General features: G+C 61.7%; 1 protein-coding gene across 2 annotated transcripts; it reads left to right on the top strand.

The window, feature by feature from the left end:
- Nucleotides 1–1,497: 1,497 nt before the first annotated feature.
- Nucleotides 1,498–22,891, top strand: MMP17 (matrix metallopeptidase 17). 2 transcript variants are annotated; one of them, XM_082640620.1, is made up of 10 exons: nt 1,498–1,706; nt 11,405–11,537; nt 12,336–12,465; nt 12,951–13,234; nt 14,169–14,345; nt 15,877–15,976; nt 17,651–17,733; nt 17,834–17,986; nt 20,837–21,094; nt 21,837–22,891. In XM_082640620.1, exons 1-10 carry the CDS (start codon nt 1,554–1,556, stop codon nt 22,148–22,150), a joined length of 1,785 nt encoding a protein of 594 aa, XP_082496746.1. In that variant the 5' UTR covers nt 1,498–1,553; the 3' UTR covers nt 22,151–22,891. The 2 variants fall into 2 exon arrangements, with proteins under 2 accessions (XP_082496746.1, XP_082496747.1); XM_082640621.1 differs by lacking the exon at nt 1,498–1,706 and having other exon boundaries at nt 11,492–11,566.
- Nucleotides 22,892–23,547: the final 656 nt, after the last annotated feature.

Below are 23,547 nucleotides of genomic sequence, written 5' to 3'. Positions count from 1 at the left end.
GAGGATGAAGCCAACACAGAGATGGAGAGAGAAACCATATTCTGATCATGTCCTTGTGCAACTTGATCCAGCCTTGCCTGACGTCAGCCTGCTCTGAGATGGCCTAGTTTAATGAGCCCATAAATTTCCTTTCCCTGACCAGAGCCAGTCTGAGCTAGGTTTTTGCCAGTAGCACTTGAGCAAAGCTGGGGGATGTGCCTGTGAATGGTCATCGTATGCAGGGTCTTCACTGCAAGTGATCTCAGCGGGTCAATATAACAGTCTTCTGAGCAGGTGCAGAATCTCCATGCTCCAGAACAGACCACTGAGGCTTGGAGAGTAACAGGGTAGGATGAGCAAGACCCCAGCCACGGGAGGACAGTGGAGAGGAGGCTCTACCGGAAAACCCAGCCCTCACCTGGGTGAAGGGGCCACCACTCCCCTCAGACTGGGGGGATGTGGATCAAGCAGAAGCGCCTGGGCCTCAGTTTCCCTGTCCGTAGAATGGGACCTCAATCTGGATAGCACCAGCTGTGATGGGGGGGAGGGGAGCAGCTGTAGAAACAGAACTAAGGTGTAGGGGTATTTGCATCTGAATGCCCTGCCCAGGATCCTTTGGCTCTGTGACCTCCCACAAGTTATTTAATTTCTCTGGGCCTCAGTTTCCTCATTTGAAAAATGGGAATGATAGTTTCTATCACGAAAGATGTTGTGAGAAGTGAACGATTATATATGGCAGGTTCTGAGCTTGTGCCGGGCACGCACTGACCTCCCAACAGACGTCACCCATTTACATTCTCCTCCCCAAACCCACAGCGACCACAGACCCACGGCCCTCGCTGACTCCCAGCTGCGCCCAGACCCCACCAGAGTCAGGGCCGCCGCCCGCGCCCCTCTTAGTCTCTCACCCCACCCCCTCCCGCAGTCCCTCCCGAGCTCCCACCCCCAGCCCCGCTGCAGCCCGGCTCCTCGCACGCCCCCAGCCCCTCCCTGCTCCCACCCCTACCCCGACCCCTCCCACTCTCCCACCTCAACCGCCACCCGACCCCACCTCCCTCCTACCACGGTGCAAAGGCTCCCCCAAGCGTCCGCCGGACGCGCTGCGGCTGCCGCTCCGGGTCCCCAGCCCTGACCGTGAAACCGTGCTTGGCGCGGGGTCCACGTACGCGCGGTCGGGCGGGAGGCGGGGTCCGTTCCCTGGGGGCCGGCACAGAGCCCCGGACTGTGCCCCCGCCTGCATGCCTCCGCCGCCCCGGGGCCGTCTGGGGACACACAGGAAGTGTCTTCCTTCGGGCCGCCGCAGCCAAGGTCCCCGTGTGGACTCGCCGGGCGGGGCGTGGGTGAGGTCTGAGCATCCTCCAGGGGGCGCGGGACTCTGGCGGGAGCGGGGCGCGGGCCCTTTAAGGCGGGGGGAGGGAGCGCCGGCGGCGTTCATTAACATATATTAGTATGCCCCGCCCCGTCGCTGGGAGGCGGCGCGGGGCTCGGTTGGGCAGGCAGCCTGGCGCGGGCTCGGGGAGCGCGGGCGCGGGGCGCACAGGCGCGGGGACTGCCACCGCCGCGCCGTCCGCCCTATGAGCGCGATGCGGCGCCGCGCCGCCCGGGGGCCCGGCCCGCCGCCTCCCCGGGCCCGGGTCCCGCCGCTGCCGCTGCTTCTACTCGCGCTGGCCACCCGTGGGGGCTGCGCCGCACCCGCGCCCCGAGCCGAGGACCTCAGCCTGGGAGTGGTGAGTGCGCGGCCGGGATGCGGGGCTCCCGCGGGCCGGGGAGACCCCATCGGGGCGCCTCGGTGCCTGCGGGAACTCGGACGCCCTGCACCCATTTCCTGGGCAGGAAGGCTGAGGCTGGGTCACAGTCTGAGTGTCTTACGCGCGCGCACCCGGGTCTGGGAAAGAGGCGGCGGGTCCCTCCCGGGCTCCGTGCGCTCGGAGCCCGCCGCAGTCGCCGGAGCCCGCGGAGGTTGGGGGCTCACCTGGCCCCAGCCCCGTTTCCGGCTCCGTGCAGCCCCAAAGGGGCCCCTGAGGCGGGTGGGACAGCAGTCGCAGCCGCCCAGAGCAGGGCGGTCCCGAGTGCGTTCCCCGTGGGAGTGGCGGGGGGAGGGGTGCGCACCCACAACCGAGAAAAAGACAGGGCTGCTGAGTGTGGGCGCCCCGGAAAGTCGGTGGTTTCGAGTTTGCTCCGTTGAGGATGTTGAAGATGTCGGGGAGCAAGGGAGCCGGCCTCCCAGCCCCCTGCTGGGCATGGATCTTGGCCCTAGTCCCTGTCCCCTTCCACCCCCAGGGTGGCCAGCCCTGCCTTGCCACCCTTGTCCCTGTCCTGAGCCTGGTGGAGTCCCCCTCCCATTCCCAGGCTCGGATGTAGCCGTCCAGCCTTCTCCTGCGCCCCCCCCCCCACCAGTATCAGCTGTCCCACTGGCTTGGAAACCATACTGGGGGACTGCGCAGTGTCTTCTTCCCACAACCCCTCCCCCGTTCGGCCCGCCAGGCTTGGAGCCTCCTCTTTGGGACCTGGAAGATTTAGATCAGACTTTGTGGGTCTCACCACCCCCAGGCCCCGGGAGGCCAGGCGAGGGCGAGAGCAGGGCGGTGGATTCAGCAGATTCCTTCTGAGGCTTCCGCCCCTGCAGTTGCCCTCACTTGCACAGATGAAGGGACAGGGCCGGGGACCTTGGCTCCCTGCCCCCGCCCCCGGCCCCCGGCAGTCTCCTAAAGGGGTGCTGATAAGGCTCCTCTCCCAGGCCAGTGGCATTCTCGAGCTCCAGGTGGCTTTCAGGCCAGTGCAGGCGTTTGGGCGGCATCCGCAGCCCCGTGGTTGGCAGGACTCGGCCACCCCCGCCCAGCTGCCGCAACCCCTGCAGCCGCCTGGGGGGGAACAACCACAGTCCCTGCCGTCTGCATCCAGACGCCAGAGGGTCCCCAGCGCCGCTTCCTCCCAGCCAAACTGCTCTGAAATCGGGGTGCCTTTGCCCACCTCCTCCGGGCCCTGGGGTGTCCTGGACCCCCTCCCGGGGCGCACGCTCTGAGGGCATCAAGTCTCTACGTCTGGGCTGGGTGGTAGTAGAACTAGGTTCCCACCTTCCAGCTGTGAGGGGCCTCGCGGGAGGGTTCCTGGGGGTCGGGCCCGCACACGCAGGGCGTGGAGCTCCTGGCCCAGCCAAGTGCGTGCATCTCGTCCAGTGCTGTTCTGAAGTTTCTCGCCGCCCTCTCCCTGCTCTCCTGGGTTCCAGGGGACGTGGCTCCCCAGCCTGGAGCCCCAGAGACGGCAGGGCCCTGGTATCCGACCCGGCGCGTAAAGAGCAGAGGATGCTGCCGCTGCCCAGAGAGACCCCCCAACCCGGGGAAGGCCAGGCCCCCTCCAGCCCGAGTGAGAGAGACCTTCCTGCCTGCTGCCCCCGACTTGCGGGCCGAGGGCGGTCTCTGGTGGCCTTCGGGGGAATGACACCTCAGCGCGTCAGACCCGGAGGTGCAGGAAGGCTGGGAGACCAGCAGGGATTTGCCGGGAGGAGGGAGGACTCCTCTCCACCCCGCTCTGCAGGCTGCCCCCAGGGGCCCAGTGACTCTGGATATTCAGGTCTAGGGCTGCCAGTGAGGAGAAGGGCCCCTTTGTAAGTGTGACCCAGCTTCTGCCAGACAGAGCCGTGCCCAGCGGGTCTCTTGTGCGCTGGCTGTCCCCGGGAGGGGGCTCCCCAGCCCAGCCCGCCCGAGCCTCAGAGGAGAACAAAGCACCGGATTGAGGCCTGCCACGCCGGTCCAACGGTGGTCTTTCAGGCTTCGGCGAGCAGGACAAAAGAGCCCCGTGCCCTCCTGGGGTTGTCGACTGAGCCGCAAGTCCTTCTGGGCCCGTTTTCATTACTTTATTTCTGAGTAGGTGATACCCACAGCAAAATATTCAGGCCGTACAGAAGGGTCCGCAGGGGTCGTTGTCTCCCTCATTTCCTGAGGATCCTTCCAGAGGTTGTCTGGGCACGGAAAAGGGCATGGGGACCTCGGTCCCTTATTTCTGCGGATGACAACCTGCTGTCCACTGCTGCGTGCCCTGCTGTTTTCACTTCCCAATGTGTCCTGGAGAACGGTCCACGCTGGAACGTCAGGTCCTCCTGGTTCATTCTTTCCACGCATCGCATTTCACTGCACGGATGTCACATCCATTAGCCAGAGCCCCGCACGGACGTGCAGGCTGTTCCTAATAGTTCGCCGTGGCCAGGAGCTGCCAGGACGCCCACTTACTGCGACGTGAGTACGTGAGGGACCCGGCCCTGGGGGAGCCCAGGTGACAGGCGTGCACGTAACGTATCGTATGTTGGCAGATCTGCCACCATCCTCTACAGTTTGTTCTCAGGTTTCTATCCCGGCAACAAAGTCTGTGAACTCTTGTGCCTTGTACCACGCGTGTTGGCAGGTCTTTTGATCAGAACACCCAGACAGTGACAGTGGTTTGTGACTGAGAGTATGTGAGGGTGGCCGGGAATAAGCAGGGCCCTCAGCGGCCCAGGGGGCTGGGCAGGGGCTGGAGCTCCTGTGAGCACATGTCCCCCTCCAGGGGGTAGGGAGGGGGGTGGCGGGGGTGGCCGTCACCCTGGCCTCAGCCAGTCGCCTCTGGGTCCCCGCTGCTCAGTGCCAGCACCCCAGCAAGCCTCTGGCACCTCGGTGCACTCAGGACCCGTATCAGACCTGGCTTGGGGCCAGGAACATCCCTCTCTGCAGCGGTCAGGGAACCCAACCAAGGGGACCAGGGATGGTCTCACTGAGCCGGCAAGAGGGGAGCCTCGGCTCCCAGTTCCCCTCCCAGAGCTTGAATTTAAATGTGATGACGGTCCTAGGACCCAGCTGGGCCCCTCCCAGACCCTGGAGGCACGTTGTCAACAAGTGAGTTCATTTCCCAGACACTCATGGCCTTGGGCGTCTGGATGACTGAGAAGTCTTTGTGGTGCTTTCGAGGGGGCCTGTGGCGTGGGCAGGACCGCACTGGCCGCTTGTGGTCTGAGCCCCGGGACTGTGGATGCTGACTAAATGGGCTGGCGACCAGCCTGGCAGCTGAGGAAATGTTGCTCTTTCAAGGGGCTCTGGGACCAGCCTCTGGGTGTGGATCCCAGGCTGCTGCTCACAGCCTGGGATCTGAGTGTTGGGCCTCAGTCTCCTTGTCTGTAAAGTGGGGCCATGAGAACGGGGCAGTGAGGACGTTCCCTGGGTGATGCCCCTGGATCTCTCACCACAGCGTCTGCAGGAAGTAAGCTGCCTTCGTGTTCTGAGGAGGGCGTGTGGGAACAGGGACAAGGGCTTGAGGGCTCACCAGGGAGCTGCCTGATGCAGTGCCCTCCTGAGGGTTTCCGAGGGTGCTTTGCGTGCGTGTGGTTTTTGCCTCTTGGTTAATGGTGGCTTGGAGCTTCCAGTGAGATGCTCTGGGTGCAGGGCCTATGCTGAGCACGGGAAGGGTGACGGGTGCGTCTGTCACAGGCTAGCCGATAGCCTGCTGTGTCCCTCCCAGGCACTGTCCAGCTCTCAGGAGGGATGGACAGTGGCCTGGGCAGGATGCGGAACCCACTTCCCCCCTTTACCTGGCCCGCCTGCCCACTCCTCCATCCTCTCTTCCCTCTGTACCCCAGTCCTACCAGTTCCTTTCTGCTCCCTGAACTTCCAAGGCTGGTTCCTGCCACAGGGCCTTTGCACTAGCTGTTCCCACTGCCATGAATTCTCACCTCGGCTCATCATCTGGCCAGCTCCTTCTCATCCTTCAGGTGCCACCCCCCCGAGCACCCATTTAAGGAGCCCCTCCACCCTGTCTCACTTCCCCTCATAGCACAGCGGTCCTGGGAATAGGCCCTGAAGCCAGATAGCCTGGGTTCCCCTCCCAGCTCTGCACTGTCTGGCTGTGTGACCGTGGGCAAGTGTCCTGACCTCTCTGCACCACAGTTTTCTCACCTGTAAAATGGTCATAATAATAGCGCCCACCTATAAGATCATTTCAGTAGTTCTCTATTGAGCACCTACTGTGTGCCAAGCGTGAACTGAACCCCACAGACCCCTGTTCTCACAGCTTTCCCCTGTGGGTGCTGTGAGTAATTGAGCAGCGCTCAATAATCGCTGGCCATTAGGATCACTAATCATTTATCATCTGTGACACTTATCACGTGTTTATCTTTGGCTTTTTGCGTGAGACTGTTCCTCCTGGGTAGACAGCAGGACGGTGTCTCCCCAGACCTACCCTGTCCCCTGGCACCTGGCACAGGGATCCCTCGGTGAGGGTGTCGGATGGATGAGTGGACCGTCAGAGGGGGTTCTGGGAGCATCCCCCTGGGGAAGATGCTGGGGCAAGGCGTCATCCCAACCGCCAGCAGCCCCTGGAGGAAGACCCACCTTGCCGGGGGGCCACCAACTCCTTTGTCTCTGGGTCTTTCGCGCCCTGACGGCCAAGCGGGTCAGACACAGACTTGAGCCAGAGCTGCGCCCTGTGACCGCGAGCCATTTCCACAGCTGCACGTGGAGGTGATGGTGACACCACCTTCGTGGGTGCTGAGGAATGAGTGGGTGAAGATGCAGAGCTGGCGGCACGCAGTGGGTGCTGAAGGGTCTGTTATTATTCGGGTCTGGGGGTGGGTGCTCTAAAGCCACTGCCCACCCACCTCCACTCCCCCAATGCTGTGACGGTGTCTGCACTGCCCTGGGCCTCCATTTCCTCATCTGTGCCGTGGGGCTGATGACACCCGCTCTCCATACCCCCTACAAACGAGGCTGGCGGAGTCCAGTTAGAGATGGGGGGCGAAGGGGGGCGCCGACAGTTCAGCCGTCCGTCCCCACTGTCCCGGCCAGACACAGGCCGCTCACGGGGCATCGGCGAGCCGACAGGCGTCCCGGGGTCCCGGCTGGCTTCACTCCAGTCCTGCTCTCACGGCCAGCACGTCCGGCGAGCCCTCACTTCCCCACTTACAGGTGTGGCCAGGGACACTGTGGGAGCAGTGGCCAGGCCTGGGGCTGTGGGAAGGACCTGCGGGGGCACCGGCACCGGCACCGTAAAGCACATCACGGCGCGGCCTTCCCTCGCCCGCGGGTCCCCCCGTCTGTGGAAGGTCGGTTTGCTGCGCCCCCTGGGTGCTTGCACTTGATGGCTGACCTGCTGGGCGGAGGGGCCACCGAAGACGTGAATGCGGGGCCACTCGGTGGCGGCGATGGCCCACTTGCCTGTGGCTTTGCCGAGGTCAGGAGGGGAGTTTTGTGGTGTGTGCGTTAAACATCGCTCAACAGCGTTAACGCTGTGAACAAACGCACGTTGTGTCAACCAGCAATAAACGATACAGAGAAAAACAAGAGCAGGCGGGGGCTGGGCAGGGGGAATGGGAAAGCCACGGGAGGGATGGTAGGTGACTGCGTTTGCGGGAGGGGCCGGCGCCCCACTTCCTGCCAGTGCCTTGGGCAGGACACCCACCTCTCTGGGCCTCAGTTTCCCCATCTGCAGTACTGGCTCAGCTCACGGGGGTCCTTGCGGGGAGGAGGGTGAGAGCATGTCCTTGGCTGTTAGGGATTCTCCAAGGCGGGGCAGCCCCTGCAGGTTTGGGGCTCCCCTTGCTCCCCCCTCCCCCCCTCCCCTCAGCCTTCTGGAAAGTTCACCCTCTGCCCACACAGCCTCGTTGCCCTGGAGACACGGTAGCCGTGGTGACAGTGAAGGGAGGACCAGTGGATGAGCACAGGAGGGGGCTGGCCCAGGCGACCCACAGTCTCTGTAGGGTACTGGGAGGCAAGGGGCAGGGCTGGGGACAGCTGGGGGGCAAGAGATCTGGGCCCCCACCCCAGGGGCCGTCCTGATGCAGGCACCACTGTGGTGGGTGCAGGGATCGGCGCTGCACAGGCTCCAGGGCAGCTGAGGCGGGGCTTTTGTCAGCCTTTGCCCCATGCAAGGACCCCGGCCCTGAGGACGGGTTCTCAGCCTGGTTCCTCTGTGATGTTCCAGCGTGTACGTACTACCAGGAAAAAAAACAAAACCCCGGCCCTTTGGGAATTTGCTTGTCTCCCCTGAAGTGGGGAACAAGCTGGCAGGGCGAGAGGGAGAGAGAAAGGGAGAGAGAAAGGGGCTGTCCGAGACGCCCCCTCCCTCCCAGGGCTCTAGGGCTGACTGTTCCTTCCCAGCAGGGATGGGGGCTTCTTGTTGGGGACACTTGTGTTTCCACCGAAGGCAGGAGAACAGGATGGCTCAGGGCTGGGCTAGGGTCCCCATGGGCTCTTCAGGCCCCCCTGATCCATGCATCACCTGAGGGCCGGTGGCTGCCAGCAGCATCCCCCCAGCAAACCCACCAGGGGCTCGTCCTGTTGTCAGACACCTCCTGAGGATTTCCCCCAGAGAGCTGTCCAGGAATCGACACAGAAGCCACCACCACTGGGGGTCCACGGGGAGGAGGTGGGCCAGGGGTGTGAAGAGAGGGGACCGGCTTTGTGATGGGGAAGGGAGCTGCGCTGGGGGCAGGTGGGATGTCTGAGCCCAAGCCTGCGGGGAAAGAGGGGAGGGAGCCCCTCCCCCCCGCCAGCCCCTCAGATCTGGTCCCATTCTTGCGCTCTTGCACGCAGCAGGGGCTGCAAGCTGCAGTGCCCAGGGCCCGGGCAGGCGCCAGCAGCTGCTGGCCGTGGTCAGAGCAGTGCTTGTCCCAGGCCGGCACAGGCCCTCAGCTCTGCCCTTGTTATGCAGGTTGACACAGAGCCAGCCACTCAGACCTGTAGCTGAAACCTCCTGCTTTGCAATGTTAGCAAACGTTTCCAAACCACCTGAAGTGCTCTTGAGGCCTGAAGCCCAAAGGTGTGCGTGGCCTCCTGGCCAGGCTGCCCAGCCCCAGAGGGCGCAGCTCCTCTGTGAGCCCCGTGGAGCCCCACGAGGGCTCGGAGCAGGGGTCTGCTACGATCAGACACCCAGCTGTTCTCCCAGCCTGGAAGGGGACAGCCGGGAGATGGGTGGTCCCCCCAGGCTGTCTCAGCCCCTGCCCACCCAAAGCACCTGGCCTGGGTGGGGAAAGGCACTTGCCTGGGTGGACCATTACCTGGTGAGGAGAGTGGGGATGGCACCCTCACCCAGCATCGTGTATGGCCTGAGGACACTCCCAAGGGATTCCTCGTGGCGCTGGGTGCCTCCAGGCTCTGTAGCTCAGTCCTGCAATCTTAACAAAGAGCTGCAAAACGTGTGTGTGTATTTTCTGACTTTCAGAAAGAAAACGGCAGAATCAAAACCTTAAAGCATGTGTAAAACTTTCCCCCAAAATGTGTAGCCACAAGTACACGTTTTTTAAAATAATTTTTATTGGAGTATAGTTGATTTACAATGTCATGTTAGTTTCTGTTAGTACAGCAAAGGGGATACAAACACACATCTGTCACCTGGAATGCTCTCTTGGGTATTTCCAGGGCCCAGACAGTGGTTAGCCAAGGGACTCAGTAAATCCTGTTGACGGCTGACGGGATGCATTTAAATGTGTTTGAAGTGATGTGAAGGGTGGTCCTCCCAAAAGAAGGGTGCTCAGGGGTGGCAGAGGCCTCAATACCACAGAGGGCAGAGCCCAGGGTCAGGGGTGAGCCTGCCCGGCCCTCGTGCTCCCCTCGTCTGAGCACAGGATATCACTCGGGTGTCCACCGGGAGCACCCCTTGGTTGCTGTTCACTGTCCTGCCTGGCTCTAAGAGGGACCCCCAGACCTGAGGGGGGTCTCCCGGGTCCCCCAGTTCTGCGCATTCTGGGGGTTCCTTCGGGAGTTGGGGAGGAGGTAAAGGAACAGAGAGAACCCCAGCAAGGACTCAGTGTTTCCTGGAAAGGAGAGAATCCAGCTAGTCTGCTGCAGGTGTGTGCAAATTATATGCAAATCATTGAGGACCCTCCTGGTCAGTTGCGTTCCCTGGGAATTCCAGGAGGATAGACCCCCTCCCACTGAGCACCCTCTGGGCCCCCTGTGGGGACAGGTCCCCGGGGCGGGGAGTCCTCAGGCAGGGGCTGCAAACGCGCAAGCTTCTGGGGGCCCTGCAGGTAGCATAAATGAATCAAGGATTTCTTAAATGTCCACCAAAAAAAAAAATAGACCTGCAAGTCGGTGCATTTCTTGAAGCCTGGTCTGGGAGGGGGTGGAGCTCAGAGAATCTCCAAAACCCTGCCTTCCACCCACCTGTGGGTCATCCTGAAGCTGGCTGATGAGCCCACCCCCAGCATTGCGTCCATATGACTGAGTGCTTTTTTTTTTTTTTAATCCTTTAGGACTTTTTTTTTTTTTTTTGGCTGCGTTGGGTCTTTGTTGCTGCGCACGGACTTTCTCTAGTTGTAGCGAGGGGGGCTACTCTTCGCTGCGGTGCGCGGGCCTCTCACTGCAGTGGTCTCTCTTGTTGCAGAGCATGGACGGGCTCTAGAGTGCAGGCTCAGTAGTTGTGCCACGTGGGCTCAGTAGTTGTGGCACACGGGCTTAGTTGCTCCGCGGCATGTGGGATCTTCCCAGACCAGGGCTCGAACCCGTGTCCCCTGCATTGGCAGGCGGATTCTCAACCACTGCGCCACCAGGGAAGCCCGGCTGAGTGCTTTTTATGGGATTGTCACACTGCTTAGGAAGTGGGCATGAGCACTGTGTGGCAGTTGAAGAAACAGAAGCCCCCAGGAGGTCCCCACAGATGGCATTGGTGCCTCCCTGTCCCCGTCCCCCCACAGATGGTAAAGGGGTTCTATGTGTGTCCGTGGTATAAAGGGTTGCCCCCCATTCCTGCTTCCTGTTTGGCTCAGAGGACCCCCAGCGGGGCACTTTGCATCAGAGCTGTCCGCTGGCAGCACACACTTTATGTGGAGGGTACCTGTGTCAGGGCTGGTGTGAGCATTTCCACGTTCTAACCCTTTATATCCTCACATCCATAGGCGAGGAAACAGCCCAGAGGGGGTGTGACTTGCCTCAGTTGCACAGTGAGGAGGGGGCTGGGTGGGATGTGCACCCAGGCAGCCTCGCTCCAGAGTCTGGGCTCTTAACTGCTGTGCACATGCAGCTCATGACCGGATCCCTAACCCAGGTTCGGAGCCCACTGCCCTTCTCACGTGGGTTTCAGACCTTGGGTCCTAAAGTGCTGCCTCACGGCCAGCTCAGGGCCTGAAGTGGGCACTCACGACGTTAAATAACCTTTTAAACTGTCACTTTCCTAAGTGTCCCCTGGGCACTTTGCTGCCTCAGGAGCAGTGAGGTGGGGCAGGCTGCCATGAGCAGTCGTACAGGTTGTGCACTGCTCAAGCCCGCCCATCTAAGGGGCATCAAGTTTATTAAGACACTCAGGCAAGGAAGGAGCATGAGACGCCCTGTGGGCTACTGGGCAGGGGCTGGAGTGTTGATCAGAGCTGGGAGAGGCCTGCCCCTCCCCGCAGTGATGGCCCCAGGCAGGCGGCTCTTCTGTGGGGCTGAGCCCCCCATCCACCCCTCACTGTACTCTCTGCCCACAGGAGTGGCTGAGCAGGTTCGGCTACCTGCCCCCAGCAGACCCCGAAACGGGGCGGCTGCAGACGCCAGAGGAGCTGTCCACGGCCATCGTGGCCATGCAGCGGTTCGGAGGCCTGGAGGCCACTGGCGTCCTAGGTCAGTTCTCAGGGTGCAGTGGGAGATGGGTGAGCTGAGCCCAGTTCCTCCTAACTGCCCCCTCCAGCCTGCCCTGCTGTCCTGGGATGGAGGGAGGATTCCCGCCGCATGGGAACCCTCCGTCATCCCCCTCCCCGTCCCCCGCCCGTGGGCACAGCAGGGGGTGAGTGCGTACCAGCCGCACCCAGACCCCCTTTCCACACTTTCAGTGGGGTCTCAAACTCCATGCCACGGGCCAGGCAGGCCAACTGTCGGAGTGGGGTCTGGCCACCCACGCCCCAGTTGAGTTGCCCCATTGGGGTGCCAGGCCTGTGCTGTTGAAACTGCCCGCTTTCCAAGAGAAACCAGAAATCGGGGGGGTTTATGTGAGCACCCCACTTTTTACATTTTGGCTACAAATTCCAATTTTGTAAAGACTCTTCAAAGGGCCAGCTGATCAAAACATGTCTGTCCCCAGGCCTCTCAGGAGTAGACACGTGTGTCACACACAGAACCGGTCGGGTGTGTGTCCCGTGAGATGCAGGGAATGTTGGCCAATGGTCCAAGTTGGGGCCATGCCCCATCCGACTGCTCAGGGCCCTGCCGTACATTAGTGAATGCTGTGAAAGCCCCCCATCCTGGTCTGTGGACGTACCCCGGCAGGGGGGCCCGACATAGGTGGAGGCCTGGGCCTCGTCCCCCAAGATCTGGTGCAGGGAGCTTGGTGCCGGCTCTCGGGGAGCTGCTGGGAATCCCCAGTTGGGGGTGCGCGTGCGCTGGGCCTGGCTCCTGACCCCCGCCTGCCCGTCCGCCCTGCAGATGAGGCCACCCTGGCGCTGATGAGAACCCCGCGCTGTTCCCTCCCTGACCTCCCAGCTGCAGCCCCGGCTCGAAGGAGGCGCCAGGCTCCGGCCCCGACCAAGTGGAGGAAGAGGAACCTGTCGTGGAGGTGGGCAGGCGGGGCTCCACCGGACCTGGCCTTTCCGGGCGTCTGGGCGTTGGCCAAAATGAGCACCCACAGACCGGGGCTTAAGAGACAGGAATTTATCCTCTCGGTTCTGGAGGCCAGAAATCTGAGATCCAGGGGCCACAGGTCCCTTGGCGGCTGTGAGGGAGAATCCGGCCCAGCCCCCGTCCGGGTGCTGCCGGCAACCCTGGGCCCGTGGCTCTGATCCCTGCTTCCATCTGCACGTGTCCGTGTCCCCTTCTGTCTGTTGTAAGGACACTCACTGGATTTAAGGGCCACCCTATTCCGGGATGAGCTCATCTCCATCCCCGCCCCAGTTACGTCTGCAAACCCCCCATTTCCAAATAAGGGCCCCGCTGCCCCCCACGACCCCAGGGCAAGTTGTTCCAGGGAGTGCAGTCCAGCCTGGGGCGGGGGCGCTGGGCCTGTCCCCATGACCGACCCGGCTCTGACCCCGCCTGCCCCAGGGTCCGCACGTTCCCGCGGGACTCGGCCCTGGGCCGTGACACGGTGCGCGCGCTCATGCACTACGCGCTCAAGGTCTGGAGCGACCTCACGCCCCTGAACTTCCACGAGGTGGCCGGCAGCGCCGCCGACATCCAGATCGACTTCTCCACAGCGGACCACAACGACCGCTACCCCTTCGACGGCCCCGGCGGCGCGGTGGCCCACGCCTTCTTCCCGGGCGACCACCACACTGCAGGGGACACCCACTTTGACGATGACGAGGCCTGGACGTTCCGCTCCTCAGGTGCGTCCGGGCTGGGGTGGCCCCGGGGACCCCGCAGAACCCCCAGCCCCTGACAGAGCCCAGGATGGTGTAGGGAGCCACACCAGCCCCCCAGGAAGAGGAAACCGCCACAGCTCCCCTGCCTAAAGCCGTGGGCACCTGTCCAGCTCAGGAGGACAGCTCTGCGTCCAGCCGTCTCTGCACGGGCAGCCCACCTGGCAGACCCGGGCTGGGCTCGCAGGCCTGGGACATGACTCCGTGAGCCAGGCTTGTCCTCACCCTGGTCCAGCTCCCAAGTGGGAGTACAAGCTTGTAAGGCCTCTGCAGGCCTAGGCACGCCATCACTTCTGCTAAGTCCCATTGGCCAAAGGAGTCGCAGGCCCCTAGCTTCAAGGCGGGACGAGGGTCGGAGCCGCGTGGCACAGGCTGTGGGTATGGGCGGGGTAGACGGGGGCCTTGTGGGGTGAGTCTATATCCCAGGCTGGGGAGCCCATCCCAGCTGGAGGAGTCAGAAGTGGCCCCATAGAACCTGTGGGTTTTATACCTTGATGGGAGTCCAGGCCCGTCCTGTGGGGCCTGGAGCATCTATTCAGTGCTGTGGGGTTGAGGGAGCTTACGGTGACCCCTGTAACTTGGGATCGTGATGGCAAGCAAGCCCTGAAATACTTACCATGTGGCCTGTACAGAATAGTTTGCCAACTTTGCTGTGAGGGGCACGTGGGACGTGAGGGGGACCAAGAGACCCCCAGGGCCCGAGAGGCCCTTGTGAACTCCACAGGGCCTCCTAGGAAGCAGACAAGCCCTGAGTGACTCCATAGGACCCGTCTGTCAGGACCAGGGCCTCCTCTGTAACCAGCTTGGTGGACTCATCTCACCCCACCCCACGGGTCCCGTCCCCGTGGCCCAGCAGGAGCTGGTGGTGCCTCCCTGGGCTCACTGGCTCCTGTGTCCCCAGATGCCCACGGCATGGACCTGTTCGCAGTGGCTGTCCACGAGTTCGGCCACGCCATCGGGCTGAGCCACGTGGCGGCCACACGCTCCATCATGCAGCCGTACTACCAGGGCCCAGTGGGTGACCCGCTGCGCTACGGGCTCCCCTATGAGGACAGGGTGCGCGTCTGGCAGCTGTATGGTGAGTCCTCCCCACAGAGCCGTCACGGGTCAGCCGGGGATGGGGACAGCAATGCCGGGGACCCCCAGAGCACAGAGCCCCATGGAAGACGGCTGGTTCTGTCTTGTTCGCTGCGTGCTCAGCGTCTGGGACTGCCTGGCACACGCTGGCTGCCCCGCGGTGTGTGTGGAATGAATAAGCAGGTGGGTTGTGTCGCCAGGGGTCCCTAGGACCTGGGGCCCCGCTGCCCTCTCCACGGAGCTCGTCTCAGAGCCCCGGGCAAGATCCCACGTCCAGTCCCCAGACGGTTTCGGGTCTTGACAGCTGACATTGATGGTGACCCAGGGACCACGCAAAGCACTTACATGTATTAAGTCATCCAGTCTTTACAACCTGTGAAGTGGGTACCACATCCCCACTGAGAGATGGGAGCGCTGAGCCAGGACTGACCCAGGGCCAGCTCCGGGCCCCGTTCTGCTGGGGACACATCAGACAATGTGGCAGAAGGAGCTCTGTCCTGGGAACTGTGAGAGCGAGGAGGGGGGATGAACCTCCCCCGGTCACCCCCCCACTCCATGCTGGGCTCCCCGACCCCACGCCAGACTGCCCCTACCACAGCGGCCAGAGCTACCCTCTGAAAGCCTGGGATCGAGTGCCTCGCCTTGGAGGCCAGCCTCCCCTCATTCCACGTCGCAGCCTCTCCCCTCCGCCTGGACACCCCCCCCCCCCGCTTCACTGTTGCCCCAGCGCTTACCACCCTCTGACGTCTGTGGACGTCTTTTATTGAAGTAAAATTTACGATTTTTACCCTTTTAAACTAAACTGTTCAGTGACATTTGGTACATTCACAATGTTGTTCAACCGCCGTTTCTCTCCACTTCCAGAACGTTCTCATCCCGCCCCCCATCCCCCCCGCCGTCCCACCTCACCCATTAGCAGTCACTTCCCATCCACTCCCCCGCCCCCGGCAAACACTTGTCACTTTTCTGTCTTTCTGGATTTGCCTCTTCTGGGCATTTCACATAAATGGAATCATACAATGTGTGGCCTTTTGTGTCTGGCTGCTTTCACTGAGCATGTGTTTTCCAGGGTCATCCCCGTCATAGCATGCATCAGTAATTCATTCCTTTTGACAGCTGAATCATTTTATTTATCCATTCTTCCGTTGGTGGACATTTGGGTTGTTTCCACCTTTTGGCCATTATGAATAATGCTGCTGTGCACATTCATGTACAGCTTTTTGTTTGAACACCGGTTTTCTGTTATTTTGGGTCTGTACCCAAGAGTGGAGCTGGGGGGTGGGGCGGGGTGTAAACACTCCTTTACGTCAGTGGGGCACCTGTACCTTCTGCTCATGCATCACGATGCTCTGGCTCCAGGGACGGGAGTCTCCCCTGCCCTGCTCACCGCCGCAGCCCGGCGCCCAGCTCAGTCAAGACGCAGTGCCACCTACCCGATGGCCCCGGCTCCGTCCTGGCGGCTCCAGGGAGGGTGGTGGAGTCTGCAGGGAGGCGGGTGTGCTGGGCCCGATGCAGCCTCCTTGTCTCCACAGGCGTGCGGGAGTCCGTGTCCCCAACGGCACAGCCGGACACCCCAGAGTCCGAGGAGCCGCCCCTCCTGCCGGAGCCCCCTGATGATCGTTCTAGCACCCCGTAAGCCGTGGGCCCCTTGTCGCCGCTCTGCGGCCAGTGCGGCCCCCAGCAGCAGCTCCGAGTCCTGAGCTCGTGGCTCTTCTGGGCCAGCTGAGCCCTCAGTGACAGTTAGTTTCTTTTCTTATGGACAGACAGCGGAGGGGACCCCCACTCACTCCAGCCCAGAACCGTGCAGAGGCCTTGACTTTCAAATGTGCGATTTCCTCTCACCCTTCATCCCAGTCAGTCATCGACGGCTGCGTAACAAGCAGCCCTGCCTCGTGGCATGAAACCACCACTATGTCGTTAGGCTCGTGGGTTCTGTGGGTCAGGAACTTGGACAGGACACAGTCGGGGGTCAGGGGTCGGCTACACAGTGTTGTGGAACATCTGCTGGGGGCTGGAATCGTCTGCGGGCATCTTGACTCAGGTCTGGTGCCTGGGCTGGGCTGACTCGAAGGCTGGGCTCAGCTGGGCACCATCTGTGTCCCGTGCCGGAGGCTGGATTCCTGGAGTGGCTGTCCCAAGGGAGGACTGGCAGTGCTGGAGGCCATGCAGCAGCTGTCCGCCTTGTAAGGCCCAGCCTTGGATTCGTCTAGCCCTGTGGTGAAAGGAGTCAGAGCCTGCCTACTCTCACCCCCCTATCCCCCAGTGGAACAAGTGCCACAGAGTCTGCAGGGGTGTCCCCGTCCACCCCTCCCACCTTTGCCCTCACAGCCTGGCACGCCTCCTTGCCACCTTCAGGCTCACACTAAACACAAAAATACAAACAGAAATCTATGTATTTAGGCTTCCGTGGTTTGGCTTGTTTTGAGGTTTGGTTTTCCAAACGTGGGATGTTTTTATGCTTTTCTCCCTCAGCTGTATGTGGTGAATTTCCACTGAGGTCAACAGGTGTTGCTCTGACTTGTGTTATTATTGTTCTTCATTGCATTTATTTATTGCATAAGTAACACCTGCCAGCAGTACACGGTTCCAGAGGCACAAAACGCACTCACAGTGAAAAGTCAGTCCTCGCCGCTGACCTCCCAGTCCCCTCCCCGGGGCAAACATTCGTGCGTGTGCGTGACCTTCTAGAGAGATTCCACATGTGTATAGAAAGCCAAGCGTGCAGATGTACATGCGTGAACCCAGTGGGACGTCTCCTGTGCTGCTCTGGGCCTCAGCTCTGGCCCCAGGGCCCGTGGAGGCCTCTGGGTCTGTGAAGATGCCTGGGTCTCGGAGCTGAGCTGCACTGCGGTACATGTGTGCCCTGCCCTGTTTTTAAGTCCTGGATCGGTGGGCATTTAAGTTCCTGACCTTTGGTCGTCACAAATGATGTTGCTGTGAGTACCGTCTGTGGATAGAGCTCCAAATTCAGAACCGGGCTCCCGGCACGCACGCTCAGCGTTTCTGTAGGACGTGCCCAGCTCGCTTCTCGATGCTTCGCTGGCAGCGTTGAGAGCGCCTGCTCGTCCAAGTGCTCCCTGACGCTCGCTCAGCGATCCATCTTGCATCCTGCATGGCGAGCGTGGGGCTCAGTTTCACCTGCTTTTCTCTCTTGACTAAACTGCTGCGGTCGCTGGGCCTGCAGGCGGTGATGCGGGCGTGCAGGGTCCTTCGGGGATGCTTGTCCCCATGGCCTTGCCCAGCCCAGCTCGCCGGGGCAGCTCGGAGTGGGGCTGCCTCCCAGCCCGGCCCTCTCTCTGCCCCTAGGCCCAGGAAGGATGTGCCCCACAGATGCAGCGCCCACTTTGACGCAGTGGCCCAGATCCGAGGCGAGGCCTTCTTCTTCAAAGGTAACCCCCTCGGGGTCCAGCAGCCGCTGGACAGAAGAGCAGACCCCACTCTGGGCCCCAGGCCGGCCACCTGCAGCCCCACCCCCTGTGTCCCCCCCAGGCAAGTACTTCTGGCGGCTGACCCGGGACCGGCACCTGGTGTCACTGCAGCCGGCACAGGTGCACCGCTTCTGGCGGGGCCTGCCACTGCACCTGGACAGCGTGGATGCCGTGTACGAGCGCACCAGTGACCACAAGATCGTCTTCTTCAAAGGTGGGCGCCCCCCCATCTGGGTGCCTGCTGGGCATCGCTGACCGGGGGCCACAGCCCGCACTCCCCAGGACCCCCAAAGCTCGCGTCCACGCAGGAGGCCAGTCCTGTGCTTTGCTCCGTGGGTCCAGAGCTCAGAGCAGAGAGTATCACATTCATGTGTGCACTCAACCAACTTGTAGTTATTGAGCACCTGCTATGTGCTCTGCACTGTGATAGGCCCTGCAGACACACAGTGGGCAAGACACGAAAACCCCTGCCCTCATTCTGGGGCGGGGGACACACAATAAGCACCTGCGAGTAATGAGGGAGTTAATTTCAGATAGACCTGAGGGAACAGCATACCAGGCAGAGGGAGCTGCCAGTGCAAAGGCCCTGAGGCAGGAACAATCTTGCTGATTGAAAGAACCTGGAAGAGGGTGATGAGGCTGGATCAGAATGAAGGGTGAGGAGGCGGGGGTGGGAAGTGCAGGTCGACTCCCAGCGGCCGTGGGAAGGAGCTGGATTTAGGCTAAGAGCAGGGGGAAACTGCTCTCCCATCTCAGTGCAGGGTGACCGGTCCACTGGAGGAGGGGTGTCACTTCACCCCCAACAGCCCCGCTCCCGGGCTGGGCTGGGGTGGTGGTTCCTGCCCTTGGGGAGCATGCTGTCTCTGGGGAGAAGGCAAGGTGCCCCGCCTGCAGCAGGAGACTGAGCCCTGCCAGTTCTGTGGGCACTTTGGGGGCTGTGAGCCTTCCTCAGTCTCACGCACTGCTGTGTGTACGTGCAGCTGTGTTTTGGGGGTGCAGGGTCTGTAGCTCCCCAGAGTGAAGCCACCCTGCTGCCCTGACCCAGGCTCTCCAGCCTGGCCTCCCTTGTGTGGTGCTTGGGCTCGACCCCTCCACACTCACCCTGACGCGCCCCCTGACAGTGGAATCACCGTCTCCCAGGCTGGATGTCAAGGGCCGGCCACAGTCATGGTGGGGGGACCTGTCTGGCATCTAAGTAACTTGGATTATTTCTTAACATTTAAAAATCGGGAGATCCCCACGAGAAACCACAGCTCCAGACTTGAAATATGAGACAGTGTGGGCACTTGGGGCCTGTGCACTTGCCTGGCAGCGTCACCCCGCGTGTGTGCCCACTCAGAGGAAAGCCTCACAGCCCTCCTCGTTGTGATTGCACGGGGCCCTGTCTGCAGCTGTGCTATCATTTCCGTCAGTTGTTGCCAGTCTCTGACAGATGATTGTTTAGAAATTATTGTTAATTGTGGTAAAACACACACACACACACACACACACACACAAATGTAAAAGTTACCGTCTCAACCATTTTTAAGTGTAGAGTTCAGAGGCATTAAGTTCTTTCACACTGTGTGCAACCATCACCACCGTCCATCTCTAAGGCTTTTTCATCTTGTAAAGTTGAAATTCTGTCCCCATGAAACACTAACTCCCCATCCCCCTCCTCATCCCCCGGCACCCACCAGCCTGCTTCCTGTCTCCATGGATTTGCCTGCTCTAGGGACCTCATATCGTGGAACCACACAGGATTTGTCTTTTTGCGACTGGCTTATTTCACTGAGCATAGTGTCCTCAAGGTCATCCACGTAGCAGGTGTCAGGATTCCCTTTTTTAAGGCTGAGTAGTGTTCCATTGTACGGATGGACCACGTTTTATCATCTGTCGATGGACACTTGGGTTGCTTCCACCTCTTAGCTGTTGTGAATGATGCTGCTGTAGACAAGCGTGTACAGATAGCCCTTTGAGGACTTGCTTTCAATTCCTTTGTGTATATACCCAGCGCTGGGGTTACTGGATCCTGTACTGTTTCTATGTTTAACTTTTTGAGGAACTGCCAAACTTTCTTCCACAGCAGCCGCTCCCATTTTACATTCCCACCAGCAGTGCCCAATTCCCCCCATCCTCACCTACGCTTGCTGTTTTCTGGGGGCCGGTTTGATCGTGCCCATCCTACCGGGTGTGAGGTGGTATCTCTTTAGGGTTTTGACATGCATTTCCCTGATGACTGGTAACGTTGAGCATCTTCTCGTGTGCTTACTGACCATTTGAATATCTTCCTTGGAGAAATGTCTATTCCAGTCCTTTGTCCAGCCAAAGATTTTTTTAATGTTTTGCTTCTTTTTCATTTGTATCTTCTGTTTTCATTTGTTTCTTTTTTCATTTGTTTTGTTTTGTTTTTTTTGGCCGCAGCTTGCAGGGTGAAAGCACAGTCCTAACCACTGGACCGCCAGGGAATTCCCTCATTTGTTTTCTAAATAACAGGGTTGATTTGTTGCTAAACCCCGGTGGGAGTGGGGGACCTGACAACACATACCCAAATTTAATTCCCGCCCTTCTGCGGCAGAGCAGCTAAGGATGTTTCCAGAGCCCAAAGTCAAGGATATACCCAACAAGGATCTCAGTCACACCATTTCCCGAAAGCTTTACATGCAGGTTTGAAGTTCTCGGTGATTTCTAAAGCCCTGCTTCTGTGTAATCTGACAAGGCTGCACACATGCAGGTCCGGTGGGCCTTGACCCAGTGCCCTTCCTGCTTTGCCCGTGAACATGCGCAGCCCGCCTCACAGCAGAAGTGGACAAGGCCCCACTGACCGAAGTGGCTTCTCGGGGTGGGAGGGGGGAGTCTTGCCCCCTGGCTGTGATGTGGCCGCCTCATCTGGCCCCGCGTCCCCAGGCGGCTGGCACGTGTGGGACCCCTGCCGGGAGCACAGCAGGCGCTCGGTGAACCCTCCTGGGACTTACGCCGTGGGCACTGCGCATCGGGGTGCCCGTCTGTGGGAGGAGCAAGGGCTGGGGCCCCCGCCCGGCGGGCTGGGCGAGCTCCGGCCCACGGCTCTTTCTCTCGCCCCCAGGAGACAGATACTGGGTGTTTAAGGACACTAACGTAGAGGAAGGATACCCGCGGCCCATCTCGGACTTCGGCCTCCCGCCGGGCGGCGTCGATGCTGCCTTCTCCTGGGCCCACAATGACAAGACTTATTTCTTTAAGGACCAGCTGTACTGGCGCTACGATGAGCACACACGGCGCGTGGACCCTGGCCACCCCGCCCAGAGCCCCCCGTGGAGGGGCCTCCCCAGCACGCTCGACGATGCCATGCGCTGGTCCGATGGTGAGCCGGGCGCCGGGGGAAGGGCGAGTCCGGGGCAGCCTCAGCCTCCACCCCTGGGGAGCGGGGATCCAGGGGCAGATGTGTGCGTCTGCCCCGCCCCCCACCCCCGCGCCGCAGACACCACCCGCCCCCGGAGGGGCCCCTGGGTCGCCCCCTCTGGCGCTTGTTCACCTCTCGGGGTCCCTTCCTCGCCCCCGTCACCCCTCCAGCCATAGTAGCCTCGCCTCCTGCTCTCACACACACACACACCCAGGGCCTTTGCATCTGCCGTGCGTCCCCCGCCCCCCCAACACTTTCCCCACCGGCTTCAGGGCTCCGCCCAAACGTCATTTGAGCGCCCCCTGGCTGCAGTGAGAAGTACAGCACCCTCCCACAGGGGCAGCTCCACCCGTACGGGAAGTTTCGTTTGTTCTATTTGCAAAGCCAAGTCCCCAGTACCTAGAACAGCCTGGCACATAGTAGGCCCTCAGTAAATAAATAGTAGGGAAAAAGCAGAGGTCATCTCATCCATCCCCCTGCCTCCAGGCGGCTCCTTGAGCTTTCCCAGGCCTGTAATGCTCTGAGTGCCCACAGATGGGCTCCCCGGAGGCTGAGACCAAGACTCTGACTCCCACCTGAGACGTTCTACGTCTGTCCTTCCTGCTGGCCCCGCAGCTCTCTGCATCCCGTCCCCCTGCCGTCTACACCGAATCCCGCGTGCTGCAGCGGCCGGAGCTCAGCCGCCTGCCCTCTTCTCTCCCAGGTGCCGCCTACTTCTTCCGCGGCAAGGAGTATTGGAAGGTGCTGGACGGTGAGCTGGAGGTGGCGCCCGGGTACCCGCAGTCCACGGCCCGGGACTGGCTGGTCTGCAGAGACCCGCCCGCTGACCCCGAGGGCGCAGACGGAGAGGCTGGGGCCCACGCCCGGCCGGGGCAGCGCGACCACAGCCGCTCCGAGGACGCCTACGAGGTCTGTTCCTGCACCTCCATCGCCGCCGCCGCACCGCGGGCCGCGGGCCCACTGCTGGCCGCGCTGCTGAGCTTCCTGTGGACAGCGGCCCGGGCCCTGGCGCTGTGACATTCAGCGCTGGCCTGCGACAGGACAGAAGGGGCCACGGCCCAGAGGCACAAAGTGCAAGGACTGATGCCCGCCCCTCCAGCGCCTGAGCCAAGCGTCCCTGCAGAGCGGACCCCGCCTTGCAGATGGGGACGGCGCCACCAGCCCCCGGGCCGAGGCCACCGGGTGCAGCCTCCCCGACTCGGCAGAGGCCAGCAGAGGGCGCTGCTCCGCGGGCGCGGATGCAGGGGGAGCGCCCGCCTGGCCTGCCTGCCCTCTGCCAGCTGGGGAGATTGCGTCACGTCCCGGCCGGGTCGGGGCCGGGAGCCGTCCTTTCAGCGAGCGAGTGACTGAATCTCACGGAGATTGACCGAGGAGCCAGGGGTAGGCTGGGCTGGGGGCGTTACATCAGGTCCGCAGGCCCACGGGCACCCCCTCCCCATCACCTGCCGCAGAGCCGCCCCTGGTGCTTCCGCCCGCCCGTGGGGCTTCCTCTCCTGGACCCAGTGGGCCTGCCGGCTGCCCTGACCAGGGCAGCCGCCTCCACGGGCGAGCCCCCAAGCTGGGGCCGTGGTGGGCTTCCCTTGTGACGCGTTTCAGACAAACACGATCTCTTTCTGCTTTGTAACGGCTCAGGCTCGGCTCCCTGACGCGCCCAGGCGGTCTGAGCGTGGGCGTCCTCCGGGGCCTCGAGGGGCTCTGCAGCCCTGGCCCCAGACCACCTGCACTCTGGGGTGGGGGGCCTCCAGGAAGGCCTGTGCAGTGGTCACCAACACCTTCCTGCCCAGCGCCTCGTTGACGACTCCATGACCCCTGGGTCATTACACCCATTTCACAGATGGACAAGCTGAGGCCCAGCTCAGGGAAACGAGCCTCCTGCCCGCAGGCAGGGGTCGGGCCGGGTCAGGTCTCAGGACCTGGGGTTCTGGCACGTTCGCCCAACCTCCCTGATGGATGGAGTGACTACCTGCACGTGCAGGTACTGTGCTCAGTGCAGGACGTGCAGAACGAGACAAGGTGTTGGGTGAGGCACCTGGGACGCTGTCTGCTACCCCGAATGCCCCCGAGGGCCTCCCAACAGGAAGTGCAGGGAGGTGGCTCCGTCCCATTGCTCCTTCTGCTTCTGGCTCCAAGGCCAGGATGGCAGCCACCACTCTCCCACCCGGAGGGGCAAAGAGTGGGAGCGGTACCTCCTTCACCCGGGAGGGCGACCTTTCCCAGAAGCCCTGTCTGCCTGCCCGCTCTCACTGGCAGGGAGCGATTGATCAGTGCTTCTCCTGGGGGTGCGTGGACATGGGGGTGGGATGGTCCCTGCCCATCCCTGTCGCAGCCATAGATAACCCCAAAGGTAGGGTCACCTGGGTTGAGAACCTCTGGTCTAGAGGAATCACCACCCCTCCCTGGGGCTGGGGCAGGTG

The sequence above is a fragment of the Mesoplodon mirus genome (assembly GCF_964341445.2).
Source record: "Mesoplodon mirus genome assembly, chromosome: 13".
In the NCBI taxonomy this organism is placed as follows: Eukaryota; Metazoa; Chordata; class Mammalia; order Artiodactyla; family Ziphiidae; genus Mesoplodon; species Mesoplodon mirus.
Note: the sequence above shows the minus strand (reverse complement) of the source record. Positions and strands in the feature narration are given on the sequence as shown.

Bases quoted from the DNA above. Each gene is read 5' to 3' on its own strand.
- MMP17 (XM_082640620.1), top strand. From the start codon at position 1,554: ATGAGCGCGATGCGGCGCCGCGCCGCCCGGGGGCCCGGCCCGCCGCCT. The intron at 12,466-12,950 runs GTGGGCAGGCGG...CGCCTGCCCCAG, and splicing joins AAGAGGAACCTGTCGTGGAG to GGTCCGCACGTTCCCGCGGG. The intron at 17,734-17,833 runs GTAACCCCCTCG...TGTCCCCCCCAG, and splicing joins CGAGGCCTTCTTCTTCAAAG to GCAAGTACTTCTGGCGGCTG.